At 44.4% G+C, this 27,402-nt stretch overlaps 1 protein-coding gene across 16 annotated transcripts in view; it reads right to left on the bottom strand.

The window, feature by feature from the left end:
- NFIA (nuclear factor I A) overlaps positions 1-27,402 on the bottom strand; it is a 365,719-nt gene that overhangs the window by 10,604 nt on the left and 327,713 nt on the right. For 14 of the 16 annotated variants that reach the window (XM_068953352.1, XM_068953354.1, XM_068953351.1 and 11 more), the window contains 2 exons: positions 25,530-25,695; positions 18,211-18,302 (listed from right to left, as the gene is read on the bottom strand). In XM_068953352.1, the coding sequence (XP_068809453.1) occupies positions 18,211-18,302; positions 25,530-25,695 (258 nt within the window). The remainder of the gene's footprint in view (positions 1-18,210; positions 18,303-25,529; positions 25,696-27,402) is intronic. The other 2 variants (XM_068953353.1, XM_068953362.1) reach the window with 1 other exon arrangement.

The following is a 27,402-nucleotide window of genomic DNA, read 5'->3' as shown; positions in this document are numbered from 1 at the left end:
ATAAAATTCCATTTAACCATTGCAGAGCTCTTTTTTACTGTTCTCGGAGGAGTATTATCACACTTTTTTTTTTTTTCCTCCTAATTTACAGCACCATGAAAGTTGAAACTCTACCCTGCCAGTATCTGAGAATCCTCACAGTAGTAAGGTTTTATGAACCATAAACAATATCTACTTGACTGAATCCTAAACAGGAAGTCTGAAATGGCAATTATGTTTCTTTGATAGTGCAAGTCTATTTGTTTCTTATGCTATTCTGAAGATAGCACAGAGGCACAAAAATCCTTAAGCAACTTCTGACAATCGGCTCCTTTGTATTGGAAGAAGGGCTAGGAAACCCTCTGCGATTCAGGATATTTAAAAGGAGAAGAGCTGAAAGTGCCTCATTGACTTCGGTAGCAGTTTCTGCCTGCCTCGGGAATGGAGAATCAGGCCCATTGTTTATTAAAATCTTCTTAAAACAGCCTTCCTGTGTGATGGGCTTTATCCCCGGCTCCCAAGCCTAATCACGGACACCGTTCATGTGCTTTAAAACAAAAAGGCAATCAAATGAAAAACTGTCAAATTTGCTTCTACCTGCACATCTCCCGCAGTAACAATGAGACCTTTCAGGGAGCACAAAAAAAGTGAAGGTTGTAAAGCAGCCGTATCTGTTTTTCAAATTAAAAAGTTAAACAAAAGTCCTCAAGGGCAAAGTTTAACGCTGCGGAAGGAGGTTGTTAATGTGGAATCCAGAACTGGGTGTGACAGTTGGCTTATTTCTCCGGGCTATGTAGGTTATTTGAGGACATTCGCACATTTGAAACTCTGACAAACTCCACGCAGAGGAGATTTTTTCTCGGCATAATCCACTTAAGGCTAACGCTGGGTCTATACTGGACGTTTTCTTTTAAGTTTCAGCCCGGCTGGGCTGCTGGGGCGGGAGAAGGAGCCGGCGCTGGCAGGGCGCAGGCAGCCACGGGCGCTTCGAGCAGCGTCTCGCCAACGCGTGCTCGGGCCGCGGGAAAAACCCGGCATTGATAAGAGCTGAAATTAAAAAAAAAATTGCAGCTGGAAAGCTTCCTGGCAAACAAGCTGCTTGGGCAGCAGAACTGAACCTGGGCCGCGGCTGCCGGACGCCTGTGAGAGCTCCTCACAGCAAACGGGTTCATTTGTTTTATTTGGGGATGACATCTCGGTCATCTCAAGAACTTGAAGGCAATCAAAAACATGAACCCCGGGAAGGCGAATCAGGGTAACAAGGCCTTCTGGTTTCAAAGGTAAAACGTGAAATGTCAACAGCTAAGTAACCAGCTGGTGCTTTAGACACTACCTTGTGAAAGGTCCTGGTAAGGCTCTTCCCTATTTGAAATTAAGGGGCCAAAAATGGGCCTTTGATGGACTTTCAAAAGAGCTGTGGGCGGGAGCAAAGTCAGTGTTGCTTTAGTGTCTAGGGGACTCCTCTAGATAGATAAAGGAACTGCGGCTGCTCTACCCCACGTCCGAATTTGTCCCACTTCTCTATTGCTTTCGCCAGGCATGAAATTTGATCCTACTGTGTGAACTGAAAGGTGCATATTAAAGACAAGGTCACCTTTGTGCCTATGGAAGTTATTTTCTTCGAGCTGGGATTAATTATTTAGTAATTATATTTTCCAAAATGAAATACCGAAAGGGACAGAAGTAGCATGTTGGTCATCCCCGAAGGGACATAAAACAGCGAGCGAATCTGCTGCTTGTCCAAAATCCAAACACAGGAGAGTCGCTCGCCCCTCGACGAGCGTATTTGTACTGTCTCGAGGAAGATAAAACCCTTCCCGGGGGGGACACTAGTCTCTAGGCGATGGGTACAGTAGCTCTGCATCCAAGAGCTTTTGTGAGAATGCCAGTTGTGGCAAACTGCATTAAATTATGTGCAATAATTTTGCAATACGGACTTCTGCCTGCTGACTATTAAAAATGTATAGTAGTCCAAACCACTTCTCCCCTGGGACCAACAAACGCACTTCAGGCAAGATTTCTGCTCGGGTTCAAACCTCAAGTTGTGAATTGCTGGTGTTTTTAACCAAGTCACCCCGAACCCTCCCAAACCTATGAAAACACTAATACAGTAACTCCTGCTGTTGTTCCAGACAACTGAATGTTCCAGTAAAGTGTCCCAGCTGGCCCCAGATGTTTCTTAAGTATAAAGCCGTGCCCTGAGCGTTAGCCCCCCTGCCGTCGCAACCTGAACAACACTGGATTAAAGACTGACTGCGCCGCGACATATTCGCATTTAGTCCGCATATAATACAGTAAAGACTTATCAATGGCAAATGCTTGCAATGTAAGCCAGCACGCAGAGCCGGCTGGCGCTTTGAATATGATGTATAAATTATGTATGGGAACTTAAGATCTAAATTAGAGCGGCAGGAAGAAAACTTCCCCTTTTCTCGGGCTCTAAAAGAAAGTTCTCTCACAATGAGGTCATTTTTATGTCAGGATTTCAGTTTAAATTTTTTCCTTTGGACATACCAGCTTCGCTTTACTTTGGTAACGTTCTGGCAGTTACACTTTTCCCCCCTTGTTTTCTAAATGGTTACGCAAACGATTTATTTATTACTAAATTGCTTTTGAAACAAGCAAAATAACTTCCAAACTTTATGTATGTATGTCGGACACTGAAAACTCGCTGCAGCCATGCTAAACCATAACCCTTGCTGTTAAAAAAAAAAAAAAAAAAGATAGTTGAGCAAGAGAGAGGAAAAAAAAAGAAAGAGAGAGAAACAATCCCATTTTGGTTTTTGTTAGGGGACGGCATACTACATAGATCAGAGACTTTTCAAAAAATAAAAACCCCCACTGTACACAAAGCACAGGAAAATGTGAGGAAAAAAGGAAAAACCTAAAAGCAGCTTAGAATGTGTTAACTCTGCCATTCTGTCAGCTTAAAGAGTATTTTATGCTTGATCAACAGCTCTCTTTTATTATGCTTTTCTTTCATTCATTCAGGACATCAAAGCGCAGCCCCACCAGTGTACCTGATCTACCAGAAGAACTTGTAAGGGTGTTCTAAAGAAACGGGGGTATTGGGAGCCAGACACCCCTGCGGACAAGGCAGTTCAAAGAGAATATTTCAACAATGATTACATTTTGTAAATCTTTGTGCGAAAGACAGCTTATTTCCTGCTTTTTCATGAAAAATAGATTCTAGCCATTAAAGTGAGCCCGCAGTATGAAAGTTACTTGAGATCTGAGGTACAGCAAGCGGATTAAGCGGGTGGCGGGATGAAATCTTTGAGGGGGACGGTGGCATTCTCCGGTATTCGCCGTTACCATACGGTTTGCTGCCTGCCGTACAAACTTTGTTGGGTTTTGTCGGCCCGGTGGCGGCAGCGAAGTTAAGACATTCGCGAAAACAACATGCAGCAAAACCAAAAACGGGGACAGATAAAGAAGCTAGGAAAACAAATGGCTGCAAAAAGCTTTTCGAACGTTTGAAAGAAAAAAAACTGTTTGTGTGTGTATATAGATATATATATATAAAAAAAATCTATTCGCAGTACTCCAGAAATTCGAGGCCGGCCATTTCCAGTGCCTCAGAGGACTGCGAAGCGCAGCGCGCACCACCAAGCCAGCTGTTTGCTTTTCCAAGCCCGTGGTGGTTTCTGCATTGATAAACTATATAACCTCACACCCAGAAGGGATTTTAGCTCTGCCAGACCTCAGTGCTCTGCCCTGCTCTCTTCATGTGCTGTCACGGAATAAAAACGACACTAACGCAAACCCTGAAATAATAGCTCGCTCCAAAAAGGACATCTTTGTGGATATTTCCTGAGTAACTGCCAAAAAAGTTTTCTTTTTTTTTTTTTCCTTTCCCCCACTCATTCATGCTTTCAGACTTTCATTACAAGCATAGCCAAAGTTGTTTGGTAGTCGTCGGAAAGGACCAAGCATCTGCGGCAGGGGCCCGGCGGAGCGGCGAGGGGCAGGAGGCTGCGGCGCCTCCCCGAGGCCGGGCGCCGGGGACCGCTGCCTGCCGGGAGAGCCGCCGCCACCACCACGCCGCTGCTCCTGCAGCGTCTTTTGAGAGCGAAAGAGAAAATATCAACGCATCTTTCCACAAAGAGGCAAAAAGAAGAAAAAAAAAAGCCCTCTAAAAACCGCCCTGCGCTTTGCATTTACTCCTGCGGCTCCAAAGTAAATATGTTGCGAAGGTGTTTGGAAATCCTGCCCTCTTCCTGTAATTTAGCAAAAAGCCCAGCAGTTTAATACTCCTCGCATTAAATCTCACCTATTCCTTTCCCTTTATGAAAGAAAACGTGTATCCGTGCTTAGACCTCCTCCTAACTTTACCGAAGGGCTTCGCAGCGAAGCACTGGGGTCAACACGCTGCGACTCTGCAGCCCTTTGCTAGGCAAAACTAACAGTTCGGCGACCCCAGTGAGCTCGTTTCCCAAACTGCAGCAGCGGCGGTTCCCCCCCCGCCCCGCTCCCGCCCCGGCCGGAGCGGCTCGACGCCGTCCTCTCCTCTTGCTCTGGCCGGGGTTCGCCGATCTCCCCGCCGCGCAGCCCGGCTGCAAGTTCACGGTCGGGTTGGAAGGGGAGCCAAGGGCTCCCGGGGAGGCTGGAGCCGGCCCCGGTTGCCATGTGATGTGGCTGAACTCCCCGCGCGCTCCCGCGCGCTCGCCCTGTTTCCAGGGCCGGCCGGAGGAATGCGCCGCAGTTAGAGCCCGCAGTGCTTTCTCAGGCGCCCCAGACCCCCGAGGCCCGAGCTTCACGCTGCAGCATTAAAAGTTTCCACAGAGCTGCTGCAGAGCGAGGCAGGAAGGGGGGGGGGGGAGGGAGGAGGAGGGAAAGCGGGAGAACAATATCGTCTTAATTGTCTCTATATAGCTCTACAGTTAAAGTATTACTTTTTAAAGGGGCGTAATTTATTCCGGAGGCACGGTGTTATAACAACCAGCGCATACTTTCGCCGCGGCGTAACCCGCTCTATTCTCCGTTGTGCTCCCTGGTTTTGTTGCTTTTGCAGAACGCCCTGTTACCAAGCCCCCTATACTGTACTTACAGTTTTATTCAATTTCAGCCAGTTCCTGCAGTCCTCGGGCCAGCAAAACTCGCACGGAGCCTCGGGAGTTTTGCTTGCACGAGCACTGCAAAAATAATCTCCTCGGAACCACCATTTGCAGCAAATTTCTTTACTTTTATTGCTTTAGGCAATCAGGGAAAGTCATCCAAAAAAAAAAAAAAAAGGGGGAAGAAAAGAGAAAAAGAAAGAAAAGCCCCCACTCTGGGCCTCCCAAGTTACATGTGCAGCTAGACAGGCTGAACACACACGCACAGCCGGTGTGTGCGCCTCTGGGGCTCCCGCTCCGCCGTCCCTGCCGACGGGGAGCGGTAACGGCAAGCGGGATTGCGTTACGGGTCCCGGGGGGACGCAGGGAGGTGTTGGGGGGGCGGGAGCGGGGGGGGGGGACCAGCTACTCTGCCCGAAAGTGGCTGCAAAGACTCTTTGCTTTGGACTGTTTGGGGCACAAAAGGTGGTTTTCAGCCAACTTCCGACTAGTCCAAGAGGAGAAGGTGGGGAAGGGAAAGAGGAGCCTCCAAAAAGCCCTCGGTGCCTGGTCCTGCCCGGAGCGCGAGGTGGGGGACGGGGAGGGACCCTCCGGCGACGGGACCGGGGTCGGGGAACGGCGAGGCCGTTGGTGGCGATGGGAGCCCCGAACCCCGTCTGCAGAAACGGGCAGGGGAAGGTCGGATTTTAGACGTCGCAGCAAGGGAAGAGGGTCAGGATTTGGGCAGGTCCTGGGCAAGGAGGTGGCAGCCCGTCTCCGCATTACCGCTGGCAGAGCTGGTCGGGGACCCGGCCACGGAAGCAGCTCGGGGTTTTTTGCCACGCCGACCTTAAAATCAAGTTTTATTTACGAATGAAATAGACACGGAGCTGGAGGAATAATGAATCAATTCAGGAACGAACCCCACCCTTCCCGAATCTCCCCTTAAAAACCAAAAAAAGGAGAGAGAAAACCCAGCGGGCACTGAGCTGAACAAAACCAGCCTCCTGCACGCGCGCGCTTTTGATGTCTGCGTTGCTCCTGACGCGTTGTACCTCGCTAAACTGAACAGACTACCCGGAGACAAGTTCAAGGCCGCGAACAATTCTCGGGCCGGGCGTTTTGCCGCCCGGGCCGGCGGCGGCGGCGGCAGCCCGCTGAGCCTTTGGGCAGCGGCGCCGGGACGTCTCACGTTACACTGCAGCGACCCGCTGGCCGGAGAGGTGGTGGCCCGGCGAGTCCCGCCTGCGCCACCTCGGCCGGGGTGAGGTGGGGTGCCGGTGGCCGGGAAGGGGACAGGTCGTGCGACTGTTTGCAGAGAGCTGTCTCAAGAAATATTTGAAAAAAGCCCCTCACCTGCCTTTGAACGAATACCTACGGCTTAGACAAGGCGGGCTAAGGGGAGCTGGGTCTTGACCTAGCGCGGAGCGATTTTCACGCGTGTTGCGAGATGCCAATGAAAGTCCTGGTGGAGGGTGAAGCCATCAGACGAGATGAAATTAAACGATTTTGTTATTTCTGCTTCATCATATTTGTGCAGTATGGCAGGCAGAATGAGTTACGACTAATGAGCAAATTTAGCAATACTAATTAAACTATCTCAATTTAATTAATAGTAACAGAGAAAACAGACAAAATTACTACTGTAAACCTTGAACTTAAAACCAAAAGGTGCCTCTTCGCTTTTATGAGTCACTGAATGTGAGGCTTTTCTCTGAAAATAGAGTGCATAGAAGTGGCCCTTTGTACTCGGTAAGCAAGCTGCTCCATTGTACGGAGAATTAGCGTTCTCCCCCCCCCCCCCCCCTTCTTTTTTTTAATAATGTTACTACTTTTATTCCTCATATTCCTGAAAAGCCTCCAACCATTACAGGGGAAGAATCTGAATTCTATTTTGACTCGTGCAACATCAACAGACTTGTTAAAGCAGTTACAATTACCGGGACAAATTCTGCCCTTGTTACTACTGTTACCAACACAAAGAGCGGAGCCTGTGGAGTCTTCGCGCCGGGGAGCGAACCAGCCAGAACATAAGCTCATGTATACTTTACAGATTTAGCTTACAAGACCGGTAAATTGGAAAAAGCAAAAAACAAAAAAACCCATCTCTACATCAAGAAAAATCACGTTGGAATCACTGAAGGATCACATGTGCAGCTGCAAAATAAAACTTTTAGAGATGCATGATTACTGCACTGCAAGCCCTCCCCATAGAGAAAATGTGGATTTTAGCCTCTATCTTCATTCATTTGAAAAAGACTAAATTTACTTTATTTTATAAAGCTATAAGCAAAATATGAGCACAATTAAACGAAAAGATTAGGGTATTTCTGAAACAAACTCCTGCCAATAACAAACCTTCCATCTCCTAATCTCATTGACTTTAATGAATGTACAGTCGGGTCCAATACCATGGAATTACAAAAGCAATCTGTAACCCAAAAGACTACACAAAGTGCTTCATAAATAAATAAATAAATAAATACATAAATAAATAAGCCAAACCAGGAACAGCAAAGGTTCCTGCAAAACCTCCAGTGCATTGTTCAGCCCAGGCAAGGAAGAAAAAAAGTCCAGCCTCACATGCAAATTTGATATCTAACTTTATCTTTTTATAAAAAGAAAGGCACCTTTTCTAGTGTCATGTTTGCAAAACTGTAGCTATACTAAAAACGCAAAAAGCTAACAAAGTTGTATAAAGTTGCTCCAAGCAATGCAGGAATTATTGTGTTCAGCCCCAGAGGTGACTGCATTTTATTGGTAATGATTTTCATTACTCGTATCTCATAATTAAGATCACATTTCATTGGCTTCTGAAATGCATTTAGCTACATCTCTTAGTGTGTAATAACCAGTATTTGTATAGAAGATGTAAGAGTTTGTTCATGCAAGTGAATGTGCCTGAAAAGATTATGATTACAGTGTCAGTACTGTTTTCAAAATTGAGTATTAATAACCAAAGTAATCACAGGCTACACAGTTAAGCCTACAAAACATGTTCAAGTTTAGCCTCCTGATTTCTTAATATTAGAATAAAAAAACAGTTTTTGGAAGGGATTACACTTTTCCAGCTGTACCTCTATTCAAATTGAATTTGGGGGGAGGGAGATAGGAGTTAAAGATTTTTTTTCTTTTTTGGCAATAAAAACAACTGCTTAAAACAAGACAAGAACACAACCTTTGCTGTTTTGAACTAATTATGCTAAAACCAGGTAAAGTTTGAAAACTAAATCTTGGCATGGCATTAGTAATCCTAACTAAGAGCAGACACCTTTGTTAAATTTAAAATATAAACAGGCCTTGATTTAACATAATTGCAATCGTTTTGCTGTATTACTTCTTCTGAAGCCCAGATCCTTCTGCTGTATGTAATTTCCATCTCTCTGGGATAATGCAACACTAGGAGAGGTGACACTCACCATCTTGGGAACATGAAATCTATTGCAAACTGAAGAGTAGTCCTTCTACGTTAAGAAATGGCCTCTCATCTTTTGGTCCATCCCTATGCAATTTAGTATAAATTTCAGAGCAAGATAGTCTATTTTGTAAGGTGTTCACCTCTGGAGTTTATTCCTTGACCTCTGTGTTAAGGCCATTAAGCAAAGATGATTCTTAGAACAGAGGTGGCTTAATGCCTATCTATTGGGAAGTTTGTAGGGATTGTGGCCTTTAATTTTTGACCTTCACGGTGCATTGTGGTCCTAATCCTTTGATCGCAGAATTGTTAAAAAGTGTATATGGCAGTTGGCAAAAATCTTAATGTTCCAGTAAATGCAAAAGCCATAAATTCAACCGCTGACCTTTTCCATCCAGGTCACATGTGACACCTACTGGATTTTGTCAGGCTATGTGGAATTTATAGAGCTCATATAGGTATCAGCTGTGAAAGTTGAACTTTCATGAAATGTCTTTCAAAGGCAGTTCCAAAACCCTTGTAAAAAGTCAGTATGGCTTTTTTTTAAGGGTACACATTCTACATGCATTTTAAAAGGTCTCATCACGCCTCCTCTGCAAATCTCCAAGGTTAGGAAACTTCAGATCTTAAATTATTGCACTTTACAAATCAGGCTACACATATAATTGTTGTGACTACATACGTCCAACAACCCCTTTCCAAGCCTAGGGAATATGCTGAAGACCTGCTCAGTCCTTTCTTTCCTGTGTGCATCTCTCTGCCCCTCTCCGAGATCAATGGCATTGATAGTGTATTGTCAGTCAAGGAAATGTGATTTGATAGTAACCCTAAAGCAGCTGCAGAAGAAGGGAAGGAATGCAAAACCTACTCAGGTCCACACCATGAGCGCGAGATCAATGTTTTCAATAATACGTTTGCCGCCATGTAGCACCCTAACTGTCGCAATTAATAATGTAGAAGGAGCTGATTAACTTAAGTAAAGTGCTCTCTGCTGTGTAAACACATAAAGATCTATAGGGCAAAAGAGGAAAGAAAGAACAAAACGTCATTTTTATATTTTATGTGGACACATTCTTGCTTTCCATTCTGCTCTTGTAACAATTACTGTACTAGCCACTCTGACAGAGTCAATAAATCGATCTGGGACCTGATGCAGCAGCGAGGCAGACTAATCCAATACAGCATTATCTGCAATGGAGGTGGGGGGTGGGCACGGGGTGGCCAGGAAACTGCCTAAGTCAAGTAAAGCAGTAAGAGGAACATAACTATAATCTTGCCTTATACCGCTATGTTTGATTTGTGTGTGTTTGTTTCTGGAGACGTCTGTAACTCTGCAGGAGGACACCTATCCTGCCCATACTGCATTTCCAAAGTCCTTCTAATACTTCAGTCGGTCCCAGGACCCTGCAATTTGGCGGGGATCAGCACCCTGTTCGAGTTAACCGTGTCAGCAGTGTGAGTGGGGACACAATCACAAGGTGCAGGAGCTGCTTTGGTCCCCGTTTGAGCATCCTCAATTCAAGTCCAGAAGATTGATGACTCTCTCCCCTGCCACACTTAAGTCAACAACCGCTCTCACCCGCCCCCTTCGCAGCACAAGCTGCTGCTTTTCCACCTACAAGCAAGTTATAACACATCTGGGAGTCCCATTTTGGGTACTCTGTACCTGCGAGCATGGGAACTGTCAGGTTTCATCAGACCAAATGGTTAGTGTCGCTGACACTAGCTGGAGTCTTTTGTTTCAGAGGAAGATGCAAGAATCCCTATAAAGGAGACGGACCAAAATGACTTCGCTTGAGGGGAAGCTTCTTCCCAGCCCTATGCAAGAAGTGGTAGGCCTTGTAAATCCATGTTAGTGGGGAATATGAGATTGAAAAAATAAAACTAAAAGAAAGTTTCCTGCTGAATGGAAAAAAGAGAACTGTTTTTTGGCAGAAGTTCTTCAAGAAGGAGAACATAGGCCATTGTTATTATGAAGACTTTTCAATGAAAACGCAGAAAATCATTGCCTTTTAGAGTAATTGTTTAGCTAAAGAAAGGTTACACAGCTTGTAGAGAATTTAGTAAGAAATTAAATCTCTCCAGCTCATTCATCATATTTCTGCATTTGCCAACTCTTCCCACCAGGCCCACACTTACTTCTTCTCTTTCTTCTCCCCTACTGTGGAGCATAAGTAATGGCCATAAAAACCACAGAAAGGGGGCCTTGCAAACAGGCTTCCTGTTTATTTTAAGGAGGGGAAAAATGCAATAAGTTTAATTGCTTAGTTTGGGAAATTCATCCATGTCCATTGTAAATAATTGCATGTTATATCTATTGGAAATAGGATGCTTAGTGTTAGTTTCCAAAAAGAGTCTGAACTGCCCACTGAAGCCTGCAAGGATGATGAAGAAAAAGCATAGGAAAAAGGATCCCCCCTACTAGGAAGTAACCCAGGCATTTCTGGACTGATTTGGCTTAAACTCACTTTGAAAATAAGGCCACATGATGGTACGGGCAAGTCTTCTATGACCCTTTATTGTTATAGGGCAATATGTGCTTTCTTCTTCAGGTATACTGATCTCTGCTGCATTCTGAGAACTGATCTGACAGTAAAATTGCACAGTGCCCCTCTGTGCAAAAGCTCAATTAAACTGTCTTCATGCACTGAACTGAATAGAAATGGAAGAGAATGGGAGTTAGGAGTGACCTTAACTCCTGGTCACCTTTGTATCCGCTCTCTGTGGAGCGTGCTCTGGGCGGTCATCAGCAGCTGTGATCAGAGCAGCACGTTTACACTCCTGCGGCGCTGGGGACTTGTTATCAGGGACACATCAAGACCATGCAACTGTGTGTGTGCTCTTTGCTGCCATCATGGTAGAACCATATCAAGTTTAGGTCAGTGAAAGATTCAACCAGCATTTCCTTGACTAATCTCAATAAGAGAAGAATGAGTATAATATGGCCAAAGCAAAGGCAGAATCTGAAACCTTCCCGCTTCCCACGTTCTGAGACCTGCTGGTTGTCCATTCAGATTGACACTATGTTTTCTGTGCGCATGTATAGACCTACGCTATGTTTTTAGAGCCAACTCCAGACCACCTTCAGGATCAGATCTGTACAGCTGCTTCCTGGGCAGAAGGTGAAAGACAGCACTGACATTCAGGTCACATACTAGTAGCTTAGCACCTCTGATCCTGCACCAGGTCACTTTTTGCTCAGGAATCCTAACTTGCAGTGGTCAGTGGGCTCAAAATCTTGTCTCTCAAGCCTACAAGAGCCCATCCTCCTTCAATGTCCTTCAGCCCAGGCAATTATTTTAAATTAAGTGGTCATGTATACAAATTTCTATTTTCACACACTCAAGCATTCATTACAATAGTTCTGGCTCTGACCTCCATTTTGGGTCTCTCATTTCGTATGCGTATCATAAACTTCTAAGAGGAAGATGAGGCACAGATCTACAAAGGTATAGGGCCCATATATGCCCAGGAACAATCTAAAATTAAGGGCACGGTGGCTCTTTGCTTAGACTATTGAAGGAGACCAACCCTCGCTTCCCGCTGCACATCTAGAGAAGTCTACAGGTCCCTGCTAGGTCTGGGAGAAAAGTGGCCCTTGTAACTTCAGGAGCTCTGGAAAGAGAAGCAGTCGCACCCCCAAGAACGTGCTTAGATCTAGTCTCTGTAAACTTCCGTTGTTTGCCCAGGAGAGATGTTACTCCTGCATTCAAACCATGTTCTGAACCTGCTACTACTGTGCTTGCTGCTATGAGCAGAAATAGGAAAAGAGGCTCCTAAATTAGGGTTCTAAATTAGTGGAAAAAGGGGCTCCTAAATTAGTGTTCTTCATCTTCATTTATGTTCGCGCATAAGAGGTACATTCAGCCTTCAGAATAAGTATTCTTGTCCTGGTGTTGCTTGTCACCCAAGCTACAAGTAGCACTGGCCAGCTTATAAATAGTTCTGCTCAGAACCCCCACAATAAAAGACCTGATCTTATTCCTGCAACCTCCCATGTTCTCCACGCGACCACTGCAATGCAAAATCCGCATAGGTCCATTACACTGTTCCTGAACACAAACTGTCCTGTGAAGTGAAACCATGGCTCAGCTGTTAGCACACGGCAGCAATACCACGAAATCCTGAGCTGGGGATTGACCTCACCCTGCCTGCGCGGAGGGCCAGCAGGCGCTACACATCTGAGCGGAGTAATGCCCAGGCGCTGGGCAACAGGAAAAAGACAGAAGGGTGCAAAGGCAGAAAAGGACAGACAGCTTGTGGTACTCGTTAATGAGGCTCATCAAAACGAGCCATGCTTGAGCCTAGCAGCTCCAGTGTCCCTTTCTGATGGTGCAACGTGCAGGGTGCTGTGGCAGAGACTCAGAGAAAAACAAAACTGGGAAATTCCCATAAAGTAAGGCACGCATTTCATTTGTCAAAAGCAAAATGTGTGCACTGGTGTCCTTCTTCCATAGGGTGGCAATGGAACCTGGGCACAAAGCAGCAAAGCCATTTCTGCGTCAGGAGCGGTCGCTCCGGAGGAACTGCATCAGCTTCCTAGTCGAGGTGCTGACTTTGATCTATGAATTCTTCACGGTTTGGGGCCTTGCTACCTGCGAGACTGCTTCCCCGCCGCCACCACGAGAGCCGCCTCCGGCCGAGGTGAGGGCCATCACCTGCACCGCATTGCTTTGAATGAAGCCTCGAGGAAGCCGTGACTGGCTGTTATCACAGAAGGACCATCTACTCTGGAATTTGCCTCCCTCTCTTGTCTGACAGAGCTCACATCTGCTAACCTACAGGACACGGCATAAAGCTCATTTTTTCCCCCGTGCCCTTTATTTTAAAGTGCTGCCAAGGAAAAATTGCGGGCTGCAGTTTGTTTTCTGAAAGGCTTGTGGGGAAGTGAAATAGTCTTCCTCTTCTTTCCAGAAAAGAAAGTAGTTGTACAATTAGATTTGTATATGCACCTGAGGCATAAGGTGGCTTTTTAGAGATAAATAAAAGCTTAAAAGAAGAAGCTACAAAGGTACCACTGTCTAATTCAGGAGAGGCAGAGAGCACTAGTAGAGCTATAGAAGTTAGCCATTTCCCTAGCATACAATCACAGTCTCCCCTTTCCTACACTTGAACAGTTTTCCCCCTAACTTACCACAACGCAGCATTACTCCGTTACAGACACGTCTCGCAGCATGCATTTTTGCACCTGGTCTTTATAAGGCTGGCAGCAAGAGCAAGTCTGTGCTTCTGAATTTACTGTTTTCCATACTAGTAGTCTTCCTGAATAGATAAGGTTGTTTGATTTGGGGGGGTTTCTTAGTAGGTAAAGGGTATGTTAGATATTCTTCTTACACTTTATTGTGGTGTGCGAGATAAAAGTTATGAGCCTTCCGTTTGAACTGTTTTGCATTATAAAGGGTTGGTTCTACCTCCAGCAATGTTGTAGCTGGGTGGGTGGTTTTAGGGTCCTGTTGGGGAAGTGAGAAAAGACTTGACTTCCTATCTTGATCTGACTCTAACGTTAGGGTGGCGCAAAGCCAGAGGGAGGAAGAAGTTCTACTTCTGTTCTTCTAGAAAACAAGTTTCTTTTTCTAAAAGGAAGGTAAGGGAATAAACATTTGAATCTATGCTTAGCAAAGGTTTAGAAACTAACTGGGATGGATCTGATGCAAAGCATGGGAATTTTGGAAAAGGGTTTTTAAATTAATCAGGTCTTTCCTGAAGCAGCTCGTCAAGAGGGTGTAAGATACGTTTTCTCTCCTAAGCAGAGAAGAAAACCATTTAGTTTCTTGTGTCATCTTGGGAGATGAAACAGCTGATTCCCTGCCTGCCGCGGGAGGCAGTCGCTGCGTCGGTGCTTCCCAGTGAGCTCGCGGCAGGTAGGAGCCATGAGACGGAGCGGCCATGTGCTGCTCGGGAACTGTTTTTAGCATCCACAGTACAATTTCCAGGAAGGTGCAGGGTAAGTAGGTGGCAAACAGGCTAGCAAACAGTGTAGAGTGGAAGTGGAGCTGTGGCACACTTATTACTTACGGTTCCTAAAAGCATTTTGTACTCTACAGCAAAACGAGGGCATATGAGCTCAGCAAACACGGTTAAAAGAGCTAACGACGGTGACAACTCTGGTCATAAGGAGCAGGTTGCCAGCGTAGCGTTACTGGCTGCAAATAACCATGTGTGCATATCCTGTGTTTCAACATTATTTTTTTCCTCTTGGTTAGGAAGAAATCCCCCCCAATTCAGCACTTTTTAATCTTTATTAGTGTTCCTGCCACTGATAGGCCAGTCCCTAATTAACGTGATGGTACTTTCCCATTCCTCTACCACTCTCCTTATTACAAGTCCTTGGCAATATGAGAGACGTGTCTATTACTTAGTCATGAGGTACCTAGACCAGCTTGCTTTTGAAACTATAGACTGTGTACCCCGGGCATACTGTATTTCTGATTTGCATATGGAAAAGGCAGTTAAAAAGCTGATGCCCCCATATTGCTCGCGAGTCAAGTAGCAAAAGTAAATGATTTATCAAGCAAAGGTTACAACACCTGTGCCTTTTTGTCAACATACGCAGAGGATGCCAAGGCAAGTGCTTCTTCTAATAGCTCAAACAGAAATTTAGATTCAAATAACCCCCTGGATAGGACAATTACGTGGTGAGTCGCTGGAGCGGCAGCATGATGGATGGGGAAAGCAGAGGCAGCGTCTGTAAAACCAAACCACCTCAGAAGTCCTGAAGCTGCTAAAAACAAACACATCCAGCAGCCCTTTGCGGGCTTTTGCTCTCGACTCAGAACCAGTGACTCAGATCAGTTTGTTTGCTGGTCTCCTGTCGTGGAGTTGTAGTCCTTCTGCAGATTTTGTTGATAGAGGAATAGGGCCTTTCTCTAAATAAAATATTTCCTTTGAGGAATGATATGTGAAGCAATCTGACATAAATTAGAACAGGCTGCTAATGGAAATGTCTATTGCTAATTTCTATAATGCCCATTAAGAAAGGCATGTACTGTTTCTGGCTGTTTAAAAACAGCCCAGGACAGAATGATCCTTGCTCAAACCCAGCCGCGCTGTCGTACATTTATTTGTCTGCGATCTTATTCCAATGTTCTGTGAAAGCCCGTGAATGCCCATGTATGGGAAATGTGACTTCTGCTCAACAGCACTGTCACACCACCGTGCGTAGCCGCACTTCTGCAGCATTTGGAGGCTAATAACAGTGATGGATAACTAGCACCGGTAGTCAACGGACCCACCAGTTGGAAGAGAAAATCAGAACCACTAAAAAGCCTTATAAGCTGTAGCTGGACCATAATTTCAGGAAAAGCAGACATGTTCAGATACAGACTTTGTGTTTATTTTGTTGTGTCAGCAGAAAAGAGTTGCTTAACTCTTGCATTTGTATTTAAGCTGGTAGCTTGACTTTCAGAAGCTCTAAGTATTCACTGCTTCCTCCTGTCTAAGGGAGCTGTACGGCCTGACAGTTAATGGTCCTCAGGACCCATATCTTAGCCTGACTCTGAATGTACTATAAAAATCCTGATGGAAAGCAGCCACCCCAGCTGCTTTTAATAACTCAGTTCTACTCTGTTTTTATTTTTTCATTTTGAAAATATCCTAAGTGATTGTTCTAATTTATACACTAATGTCCTGCAAAAAAATTACAAAAGCATGTCTTTGTTCAGAGGAACGTTAACTAAATTCCAAATCATTGCAGCTTGCATTTTTACCTCGCTTTCTCTGATTTAAAACATGGTCAACTTCAGAGCTGTTTCATGAATAAGTACTGAGTTTTACTGATAAATTATATATTTAGTATCAAGTGGGTTGTGGTGTTGTAATGATGTATAGAAGCACAGGGATGCAGCTGGAGTCAGGGACTGGAAGTCAGTCTCCTTACCCACTGCAGCATGTTTGACTTTAATTGAAAGCTGTGCTTGAGTATTGTTTTTCACTGTACAGCATTGTTATTCACTATACTGCATTACCTAGAAGCACTTAAAGTAAGGCTAGAGCACTTTCAAGTGATTTAAATCATAAATAAGGAGCATCGAAGTTTGCAGTCAACAAACTTACGTGGGAAAAACAGGATGCAAGATGCAAATAAGTTTAAAATATTTTGGAGACTTAATACTGTTCTGACATACTATATAATCAGTTTACCAACTCGTCGTTTTTCGAGTCTCCTGGAAAAAGGTAACATAGCTTTCTCCAAAGGGTTTCAAGTTGCCTGAGCTATGAAGGAAAAGACCGAATGCTTAAGGACTTTAACAGCATATACCTTAACATTCCTCTCTTTCCTTATTTCTGTGTACTGCAATTGTTTCCAAAACCACAAGAGAAACGCAATGATTTAAACGTGAAGGCACATGAAAACGTGACACGTACACCAACTGACCAAAGGAAGGGGAAGCGGGTGAGAAGTGGGGCGCGGGCTGCGTTTTGTTAACGCGTGGAAGAAAATCAGAGCCTGATGGGTTAAAACCCCGCTCGCTCCTGCCCGTGTACTTTCCGTGACCCTACTTAATGCCGAGAAGGTTTGAGGTCCAACGCAGTTTAACCTGCGCTGTCGACAGAGCTATAAACTAAAGCCCCTAACAAATTGTACACAAAGAACTGATAGCAAGAAAACACATTGTGCTCACGGGCACCTGGCTGCAGCCCTGTGAACCGAAAACCCTCGGTAGCGGGTGCCGTGCGTCTCGTTGACAGCGTAGGCGCTGCCACCGCCGCGAGGAGTCCGTCCTCCGGCGTACGCTAGGGCGGCATGTGACAGCCACGAATGCGGATGCTAATTGTTCAGGTGCGTATAAGAGCTTACAAGAGCTAAAAGTAGCACTCTGCTATTTGCTAGTTATTGAATTACTTGTTTAGGCATCACGGCCAGCTCAAAACGAATTATAAATGTTTCTCGCTGTTGACCTTTAAAAGCATTGTAATGTAGTCGAGCAATTATTTATAACTACAAGCTACAGTTGTCCTAAAACACTAGTTCTACTCACTTTTTTTATACCTGCTCCCCCAAGATAACGTGATATTAAGCACAGACTTAATTTTTTCAACATCTGGCTCAAATTAGCTGCTAACAAAACTGCCAACAACTATTTTCTTAATCGACCCTGGGAATTTGATACAGCTTGGAAAAAGCACATTTAAACCTTGTCCTTCTCCTAAAGAAACACAAATGTTTACTTGAGCTTCTGATTCGACCATAGCAGGTCTATGAATTCAGTTAACCCAGCTTTACGGGCCTGCCTCAACTGGCCTTTTTTTTTTTTTCCCCCCCCTTTTTGCACAGGGGAACAGATGCGCTCGCAATTGCAAAATCGCCTGCTTGCTCAGACCCCACCATGCAAACGGCCAAGCGGGAATCTGAGCCTCTTTCCCTTGCGGAAGACGTTGGAAAAGCCTCCCCTTGGGCTCGGCGGGGCAGCCGAGGCGCGCTGTTACCTGCCGGCTCCTGTCCGCCCGCCCTTTGCCCCGGCGGCTGAGCGCGCCGCCCCAGCCAAGACGCCGCAGGAGCCGCCTTTCTGCGCCTTCAGCGGCCGAGGCAAAAAAGAAAAACCAAAACCCTGCGCGCTAGGAGCCGGCGTCTTAGCAAGCGAGCGCTTCCCGGCTACGAGAGCGGCGTTATCGCTACGCAAGCCCAGGAGACACAACGGACAGACAAAGCGCACGGGACGTTTCGCGGCGGTTACGGAGCGCACGCGGGCGAAGCGGCGGCTCGCTCCGGCGGGACGCGCGAGCGGGCGCCGCGGCAGCGGAGGAGGCGGCAGGCGTGCAGAGAAGTCGAAAGCGGCCCACCTGAGTCTGTTGCGGGATATTTACAAAGCTGGGATCCCGGGGTCCAACACTGACGAACCGGTTTGCGGGGGAGGTGCTGGGTGTCGAGTAGGCTGTGAAGGGAAGGGACACATGCGTTGAGGAAGCGGCACTAGATTGCACACAAACAACACCAAAAACACACCGTCTCGGAGCCACCTTAAGCAGATGTTCTAACACAGAGATGTGCAAACGTTTTAGAGCGCGAGAGTTCGGTTTTGGACACGGGAAAGGTTTTGTTCTTAACAATGGGTGTAGAGACACGGACGTGACTGGGCTGTTGCAATTTAATAAGGCAGTGGCATGCATTTGGGGGGAAACTGTGCTCCTTCCGAGGGCCTGCCCTGCAGCCGAGAGCGGGTCGCTGCAGGCCTCTGCCTCCTCTGAGAGCACGAGCAACGTCTGGAGGTGCTGGCACCGGGCGTGCGATCCTGGTGGCTTGCACCTGAATACGCCCTGTCGCCGACGCTAACAGCCTTTCGTCTAGCGGCGACTCTCCTAAAGTGCTTATTAACAGAACCAGACCCTTATTTCTTGCTAATCTAGCATTCTCTCTCAGTCTAAAGTTTTGGTTTTCATACTGCTGCGGTCTGCAGTCTCTAAAACGTTCGCTTGATGTGTTTGACAAACTAGGAAGATCCTTTCGGTAAAAAATTAATGGGTTGCAGTTTCACTGGGGTGGTAAGTGCAATCAGTCTGAAGGCTGAAGCTGCCTTTAAAAACTGGAATGGCTCCCATAAATGTAAAGCTATTAAATGCAATGCAAGCCAAGGAACCAGATTACTTCCAAACTTGAAGTACTTTAATGATTTTATTGTTGCATTATATTCTCCACTGCAACTGTCCACAATGCCACGTACTTCCAAATTCAAAAGCTTTCAGTGCATTTTCACTCTTCCTCTCGCATGAAAATTCCCTGTGCAATCTTCTCCTTTGTTCAGTTTTTTGCCTGTTCAGATCTAAATTCAAATAACCTAAATAGATGCCTTAATACAAACAGTGACTCTGTCTATTTTAAATATATTTATGGGAATGCATTCTGCTGAACAAAATCCCCAGACAATCCAACTATCCAATGAAGAGACAAAAAAACAATATAAAAAGGAAAGTTACTTGCCAAATTCCAGTTAGACTAAATATAATGTTCAGGCCTCAAAATTACAGAAAAAATAAAGCGAATTAAGAATCAAAGAACACTCTGAGTTTTCTGTATGGATGAAAGCCTGTTGCCTTTCTTAAGGCAAAATGTTTGGTGAAGTGGCATTACATTGGATGAGACTGTACCGAAGGGATGTGCAGAACCAAACCAACGATCTGTCCTATCTACTGTCCTCTCTCCTACAGGGGCTATAAGCAGAAGCACAGAGAAGAGTCCAAATAGGTCACATATTTGCTTCCTCCTGTTCTTTCCCTAGCCTCTAACTATTTTCGGCTCAGAGACTTCCTGTATTTTAAGAGCCCTCGAGGAATTTCTCATCAGAGAATGCCCAGTCTGCCCTTCAACCTGTGCAAAAACCTTTTGCATCCCGCAAAATCCTTTGGCAAGCAGTTCTGCCAGTCTACGAGTAGGCAGAGCCACATCCTTTCGTTTGCTCTGTGCCTGAGCCTCAACACTTCTTATCGTGGCTCCTACTCCTTACAATTATATGAGACAGCTTTACTTTTGCACAGAGCATTCCACCAAAACCGTCCCAGGAGCCCCATATCTTCATTTCTTTCTAATCTGCAGGCAGATAGGGCACCCCTCACTTCTAAGGAAGATTTCTTCACAGTTGTTTCAAGTAAGACAAGCTTTTCTCTCAAAAAAGCTAACGTTTTGCTAGTGCTTTCAAAAAATAGGCAAGGAACACCTTTCCTTCACAAATACTTAAAAGGAATTTTTAAAAGTGTACTACTTCATAACCCTGAGATGATTTACAAAGTGCAATACAGTATGCATATTAGTGTATGAACAGTCACACTGGTTGTTATTCATATCTGCAAATCGAGGAATGAATGAACAGGGTGGACTTGGCGAGATGTTCTCCTTGACTTTTTACCATATTGATTCGCTATTTAATAATTCAAAGGCCTCACAAATTTGCAAAGGATGTCTCTTTGTTGCTAGGGCCATGTATTAAGATTCTTCTGTACTGTTTTAACTACTGAACTCCACGTTGTACAAGAATAAAAATTCTTTCCACGCCAGTGAACATCAGCTTAAAGCTCAAAAATCCAGCATGCTGTTTGGTTCTTCTTTGGTCTGTTTTTAAGGAAGCAAAATGAGTCTAGAGGCCATTTATTCCCTTGGAGCAGGTAAGTTCTGCTCAAGATCTTGTTTACATTTCCCTATTGGCAGCTACTTAGGCTGTGATAGTTGGTAGAAAATCAAAGTGAATCCATGAGAAAGCTGTCTTAAATGTCTTCTCTGCTCTAACAGAGGTTCTAAAGCACTTCAAAAGCTGTATAAGCTGCACTAGAGCCCCTCAAACCATTCTGGATGAATTACTATGTATACCTCTCTTCTGTAATGCTCCAAACTATGTTTAACTTACTTTCTGAAAATACTCGGATGTCAACTTGGTATTTCCTTAAGGGCGTATAACTACACTACTAGAGCCAAGAAGTGAAGAATACCAAAGCTACAGGGAACATACACGCAGAGCAAGCTTTACACTGGGGTCTGCATCCCAGGAGGCTCCAGCTAGTGTCTCACTTCACTATAAAACGTCACGAGATGTCTGAGGATTGTAAGTGGCCATTTTGGCTCTGAATATTCAGTAGACCTGGAATACGCGCTGGCAGTGATTCCTATTACTATGCAGGAAATTTGGTTCAGAAAAAGGAACAAGTGTCACTTACACACAGCTTCTTGCCATATCCTAGTGTTTCCATTTAAATAGAGGGTATAAAACCATGGTGGTGGGATTCCTGGAAGTCCTGCCACTTGTCATCCCTGTGCTCTGTCCTGACATCAGGATGGGGCAAACTGCTCGCACTGGTTAAAGCTGGGTCACGTCATGTTAGACTGCACATACATAAGCTGGGCCTGTGGTGGGATCTTCAAATGCTCTTTCACGAAAGGGTACAGCCAAAGCATTGAACAGGAGCAGAAGCCAGGTCTGCATAGATCTTCATCTGATCCGTGTCAGCTTTGACCCACAGCAATTGCACAGACCTATGCCAGTTTACACCAGGCGATAGTTGGCCTGTTGGGCTTCAATAGGAACATCTTCCTGCTCAGCCTCGCCTTTCTGCTGCTGCAGTTCACTACGGAGTGTTTGTAGCACCATAACCCCTAGCCAAAGAAATGAATGTGATGCCACAAATTTGCTACGATGCCTCACTTCAGGATCATGCAAAACAGGAGCTGGCAGGGAAAGAACATTTGCTCACACAGACAGCTTTGATATTTACCAAAATGGCAAGAAATTGTATGAAAGACAAGACAAACAAACAGGTTTGGGAATGTCATGTGTTTTAAAGTTGTCTGCAATGGGAGAATGTTAATTTAAGATATACTGTCCTGAAATAATTTCTATTAAGTATAGGAGTCTGTTGGCTACCAGACAGCTCTGCGTTAAAAAGGAAAACTTGTATCTGGTAAAGATGATTCGAATCAGCAGTAATGTAACATACTGCTCGGCGTCTCTTTTGCAGACCAAAAAGACAAGTACCCGTGCCTGATGTGAACAGCTGTGCTGTCTCGCCAGAGGACTAGAGCTCAGCTTACACGTAGTGGAGCCCTAGTCAGAGAGTTACCAGGAGGAACGCAGCACAGTCCACTCCTTCCTACCCCAACGACTCTCTGCGGCTGAGTATCTTAGAGGGAATTGCAAATTCGAACAAATTAAATGATACAGTCATCACCCTCTTTTTTATGGACTGGGAGAGGAATGAACAGAAAGCCGAAGTGGCCTGCCCAGAGGGTGCTCAGTCAATGCATAGCAGAGGAAGGGAGAGAAATCCAATCTGATTATGAATCTGGTGCTATAGCCACAAGATCATTCGTCTCATCCTGATGCAAACGCTATTTAACACGAAAGCTCCTTTGTGCAAAGGGACATTAACCAATAACAATCTTGCCCAACAAGGGGAAGTAGCAAAGTTTCTCCCCGTGCGGAGTTGTGAGCCTTAGAAAACAATATTGAAGAAAAAAACTGCTCCTTAAAACCAGGGTGTACTGGATGGCAAAACCTTAGTCCCTGCATTGCAATGAGGGCCACAGATTCGAACACTCAGATCCCAGTTACCACTCAGTTGTGATAAAGTCCAACTGGCATGTAGTGGAGGTAGTGTTTTCTTTGGGCAATGAGATATTAAACTCAGAAACTGTCAAGTTTGAGAAAATGTTGTGCTGTGTTTGTTATGGGTTACTAGCAAAACAAAATCTAGAAGAGATTGGAGATAAGATAATCGTTTCGGGGCTGCATTTGATATCAAGGATGTGTTCTATTAAAAAGGCTTTTTATGGAGGAAAAACGAACCCTCCCAAATCTCACGAATCCCATCTCCATTGTGTCATCATACTGAGGAAAATGTTGACTTTCCAAAGGGATAGGACCCACAGCTGAAATTTTCAGCTCCCAGAGCATGCCTGGCCACCCAGTAGCAGCAAATCCCCAGCGTGCATCTCCAGGGGCTCTTCCTCCCTTGGACAGCACTAGAGGTTCATGTTTTGGTTAATGTCGCAGCTGGAGGGTTTCACTATTGCTCTGAGAATCATTAACCACCTTGTTGTGATTTTTAGCTTGCATTCCCAAGAGGCCATGCTGTATTGAACAGCTGCTCCTGGCTCCTGCACCCCTCAGGAGGGCCATATTCCAATTTTTGGTAGGGCCGTAGCTGCATTTTGTTTCTGCAGAGGGCTTTCTACTAGACCAAAAAAGGGAAGGAGAACAGAGCAAATGCCAACCCCTTTTACTCCATTTCCTTGGGGGGGGCTTCATTCTCCTCCCCACAGCTAAGGAGAAAGTCTGGCCAAAATCTAACATCACACCCGTCTTTGTTGCATAAGTGACTTTCCAATATCCGAAAGCTCTGCAGGGCACGCAGCCATAACCCCGTGACACTCCCAGAACTGGTGCGCTCGAGCACTTCGTAACCATGGAAAACACCTTTTTGTGTGGCTTTTATGAAACTCTGGTGGATCTGCACTTGCTATTTGTACGCTAATATTTAATTAAGAAAAAAAATAAACATAGATGAAAACGGAGGGCTGGTACTGATTGACACACTAAACTCGCTCCGAAAGGCTAGGAACTTCGGTTTGTTTTTCTCTTTACGTGGCCAGCCACTTCCACTGGCTTAGGTAGGTAAGTAACACTTTTCTTTAGGAATAATTCCTATAACTTACTTTTCAGTAAAATCTGGCCCTAAATTAAATTACATTCTTCTTTACAATGCAGTTCGCTATTATTCAACACCCTTGTTCCTTATCAAAAGGAAGATGCATGCCTGAATATGTACAAAACTATATGTTTAGATATCAGCCCAGCTAATTAACAAACAATAATTATTTTCCTAATCTTTTGTTTAAATACCATTAACTAGCTGCTCTTGAGAAAACCTGGATTTCCAATTAATGCGGCAGCTGTCTGCTGAACAGCGAGCCGCAGTGACCAGCCCCTGTGCTGATGGCGATCGGTGGTGGTCTGCTAACTTCAGCGGACAAATGCCAATTTTTATGCCAGCTGAGAATCAGGCCAGACACTCATTTAGCTTGTTTACATGATCACAGTATCACAAAAATTAAGTATTAAGATAACTGCTGAAATGATGTTGGGTATTTTTTTCTTTCAGACATCACGCACTGCCAGTAAATTGAGTCACAACTGTAATGACAAATATACATTGACCTAGTTTCATTTTTCCCAGTTCTAAAAACAAGGAAACAGCAAGGCATTGCTGACTATATTCAGTGATAACTATGAGTAAACATTAACCTTTTAGATTCCACCACTGAATCTTATTGATAGGACTTAACAGACGGTATCTCCAGTCAGAAAGTGTCAAAAACTTCCTGATAGCACAAGTGTTGGTCTAAGCTCTGAAAGAGGAGTAGAAGGGAGGGAATGAATCAACTTCTTAGGTCAACAAAAAATTTGCTGACCAAAAGTACTGATTCTAGAAGATCGTGTTCACGATCTTACCAGACTGTCTCATACTAAAACCCATTTTAATTTCTAAGCAAGCTAGAGTATTTTGCTTAGTCTGCAAGAATATGCTATTGCGTAGCAGAAGGCAATGCAGAACTCGGAGAAATATCAGACATTACAAATGTCCCATGGAACCTGTGCAAATCTCCTGAACGGTATATGAAGCTTTAAAAATGTAGGTTTCACATGCTCTGAATAGCAAATACCTCTTTGTACATCAAGCAGTGGTTGCGTATAGCATTTAAATAATAAGCTTGAAAAGCACACAAAGGGATTTGCTCTTTCGATTAGATTGATTTTTGTTTGTGGATGTTATTTGGACTCCCTTCACTGTGGAACAAGTCCCCTACAGTTGCCATTAAAGCACTGAAAGCTTCCCTTTTGTTTTGAAATGTCAGTTTGAGCATAGCTTCATTAAATCATTTCACAATTAACTCCCTGATCATCCAGACTTTTTTAAAGCACCAAACCCAGCTGAATCACATTTGTTTCCCAGCACAGTGAGTCCAAAGTGGTATCCCCAAGTGTGTACGCAAGAATTTGTATATTTGACTTGTAGCTACACAAAATACATATAGGAGCTGTGTGGGTGGTGAAGAGAGGATTAAAGCTTTCTGCCTGGGCTTAAGAAATACCATAGCTTCTTGCCCAAAATGCAGGGCTCGGGAACCAAGTCATAAGGGAAAGACGTCTAGGTTAATCTAACAAGACTTATTCCCAAAAGAACTATAAGAGAAGTGAACTCAAAAGAGTTGTTAGTTTAGCCCGATATGTATAAGAACTAATCTTTTCTGCGAGGGCCTCTGTCTGATTTCCATCTAAAGCCTATCTTGAGATACAGACTAGCCTCCTCATGACAGTACAGAGGGTTTCAAAGTCCGAGGTCTGTGTCTTAACTTAGCTCCTGGCCATGATTTCTCTCGTATGTGATTATGTGAAATGCCGCCAAAACTGGAAATAAAACTGAAACCTCAAGCTAACCCTTTCTTCATTAGTATAACAAGCTCAGAATTTTGTCCATCATATACAGAGCAGAGAGCTCTCCTACCCCCCAGAGCTAGTCCATCTGCCGATGTGGTCTCGGCTGCGAACAGAAGATACACGGTGACCCCAGCACGTTGCGCACTGCCGTTAGCCCATGGTTCCCGCAGCGGCTATACTTACTCGGAGAAGTGGGAGAGGTGGCCCCTCCTTCTGTCGATGTAGTTGGAGGTTTTGTGTCTGGCACTGGCAGAGGCACAGGCCTAGCCATCGGTGGCGGAGGTGGTGGTGGCAACATTGGGGTGGGAAGGAATGGATTGTGCACCTTGCCTTGGCTGCTACCATTGGGCTGCCAAAAAACAAGCAGACAGACAAGAATTATACTAAAAATCAGCTATTAGCAAGCTCTTATAACAACAGTCCAGCTTAAAACTATATGCAAAATAATTGAAATTACTTAAGAAAAGAGATGACAGAGGAAGTGCTATGTCCAATTCTCCACTGACTTCAAGGGACTTTGTCCCAAACCCTGTGAATCTTGTGAAACTGTGGAAATTCTCACTTTTAGAACATTTATCCTATTAGCAGCTGGTTAAAATTATTCTGGATTAAATTCTACTCTTATTTACATTTCCTGCAGCTACTAAGTCTCGCTCAGTGAGAGTTTAAGCAGTATTTTGGAGCCCTTGCATTTCCTACTGTCCTACCTCTATTATATCCTTAGGATCTTAGTGCCTGGGACTGGAGTGTAAATTTCTTAAAGATCCTGCTCATTAGGAGGAAAAATAAGCATTTTTGGTGGTCTTAAAAGTCGTGCTGATATCTTATTACAGGAAAAATGAATGAGTATATATTAAAGTAACTGCACTCCCACATCCCTTTTAAGTTAGCAATAGGACAGCTCGCAGTTTAGTTGCCATTAGAATTCTATGGAGAAACTACTGAACTTTGAACTGCTTGATTTTACATATTAGGAAAAAAGAAACCCTCCCTGTATTTAGTTTGGGATGTGCACAATCACAGGCAGAATGGGCCTAGCTATACAACTGTGGTCTTTCCATTGATCACCAGCAAAACCTGTCCATTTGGAAACATGTTTTCAAGTATCACAAAAACAAGAAGCAGGCTTTAAAAAAAACCCAAAACAAAAATCACCTCAAACTTGGTAAATTTAAATTTCAATATTGCCTGGACACTTGAAAACCATGCAGATAGATGCCAAGTACCGTTATAAAGTGAAAGTAGGACAGTTTGTGAATCATTTTAGTGACAAAAACGATGAGCTCGCTTTCGACAGCACTCTACAAATTGAACTCACTGCAGTTTTTCTGGCACTGAACATTCTGCATTTTCCACTGATGATAAAAGCTCAGTTTTACATACAGATCTATATCCTAAGTACTGCTGAAGAAAATAATATTTTAATTCTTGTTAAGGTTTCCATTAGCCTGAATAACCGGGGACAAAATACTCACATTGGCAAACACTTGGGACCTTATTTTCATTTCACCTGCTTTGGCACTGACAAAAGGCCTCGGAGTGGTGTAGGTGCAAATCACACTTGCCATAGAGCAAAAATGGTTTTGGGCATAAATAAGACTCAAATTCATCTGCATTTAACTTAACAGCACTCCACTCCCCCTGACTTCAAAGACTGCAGTAAGAAGCAATCCTTCAGGGATATTTATTTTTCCAACATCCAGTACCTTTAATAAACTAATATATTAGTGACATCTCTCAAACACTATCTTGTCTCACAATTAGGTCACTTTCCTGCCAAGAAGACCCCTGCTGTATGTTCATTGTGAGCGTGCTAACAGTTCATAATGCTGAATGGTTTGGGATAAATTAAGCAAATGAATACTCAAGGAAAAAGAAAAGCACTGTATTGATTTGTTGTCTAGACATAAATGTATCTGCTAACATATTGCAGACATTATTCAAAGCCAGTCCTGGCTGGAGTAAGTAGAGCTCAGTTTTTCTCCTAGGGAGAGGAAAGCACTGAGGACAATATAGCTTATTAAATAAGTGTAATAAATTAGATGCTAATAATTAA

This window comes from Struthio camelus, chromosome 8, assembly GCF_040807025.1.
Source record: "Struthio camelus isolate bStrCam1 chromosome 8, bStrCam1.hap1, whole genome shotgun sequence".
In the NCBI taxonomy this organism is placed as follows: domain Eukaryota; kingdom Metazoa; phylum Chordata; class Aves; order Struthioniformes; family Struthionidae; genus Struthio; species Struthio camelus.
The sequence above is the reverse complement of the archived record's forward strand: the minus strand, read 5'-3'. Positions and strand labels throughout refer to the sequence as shown.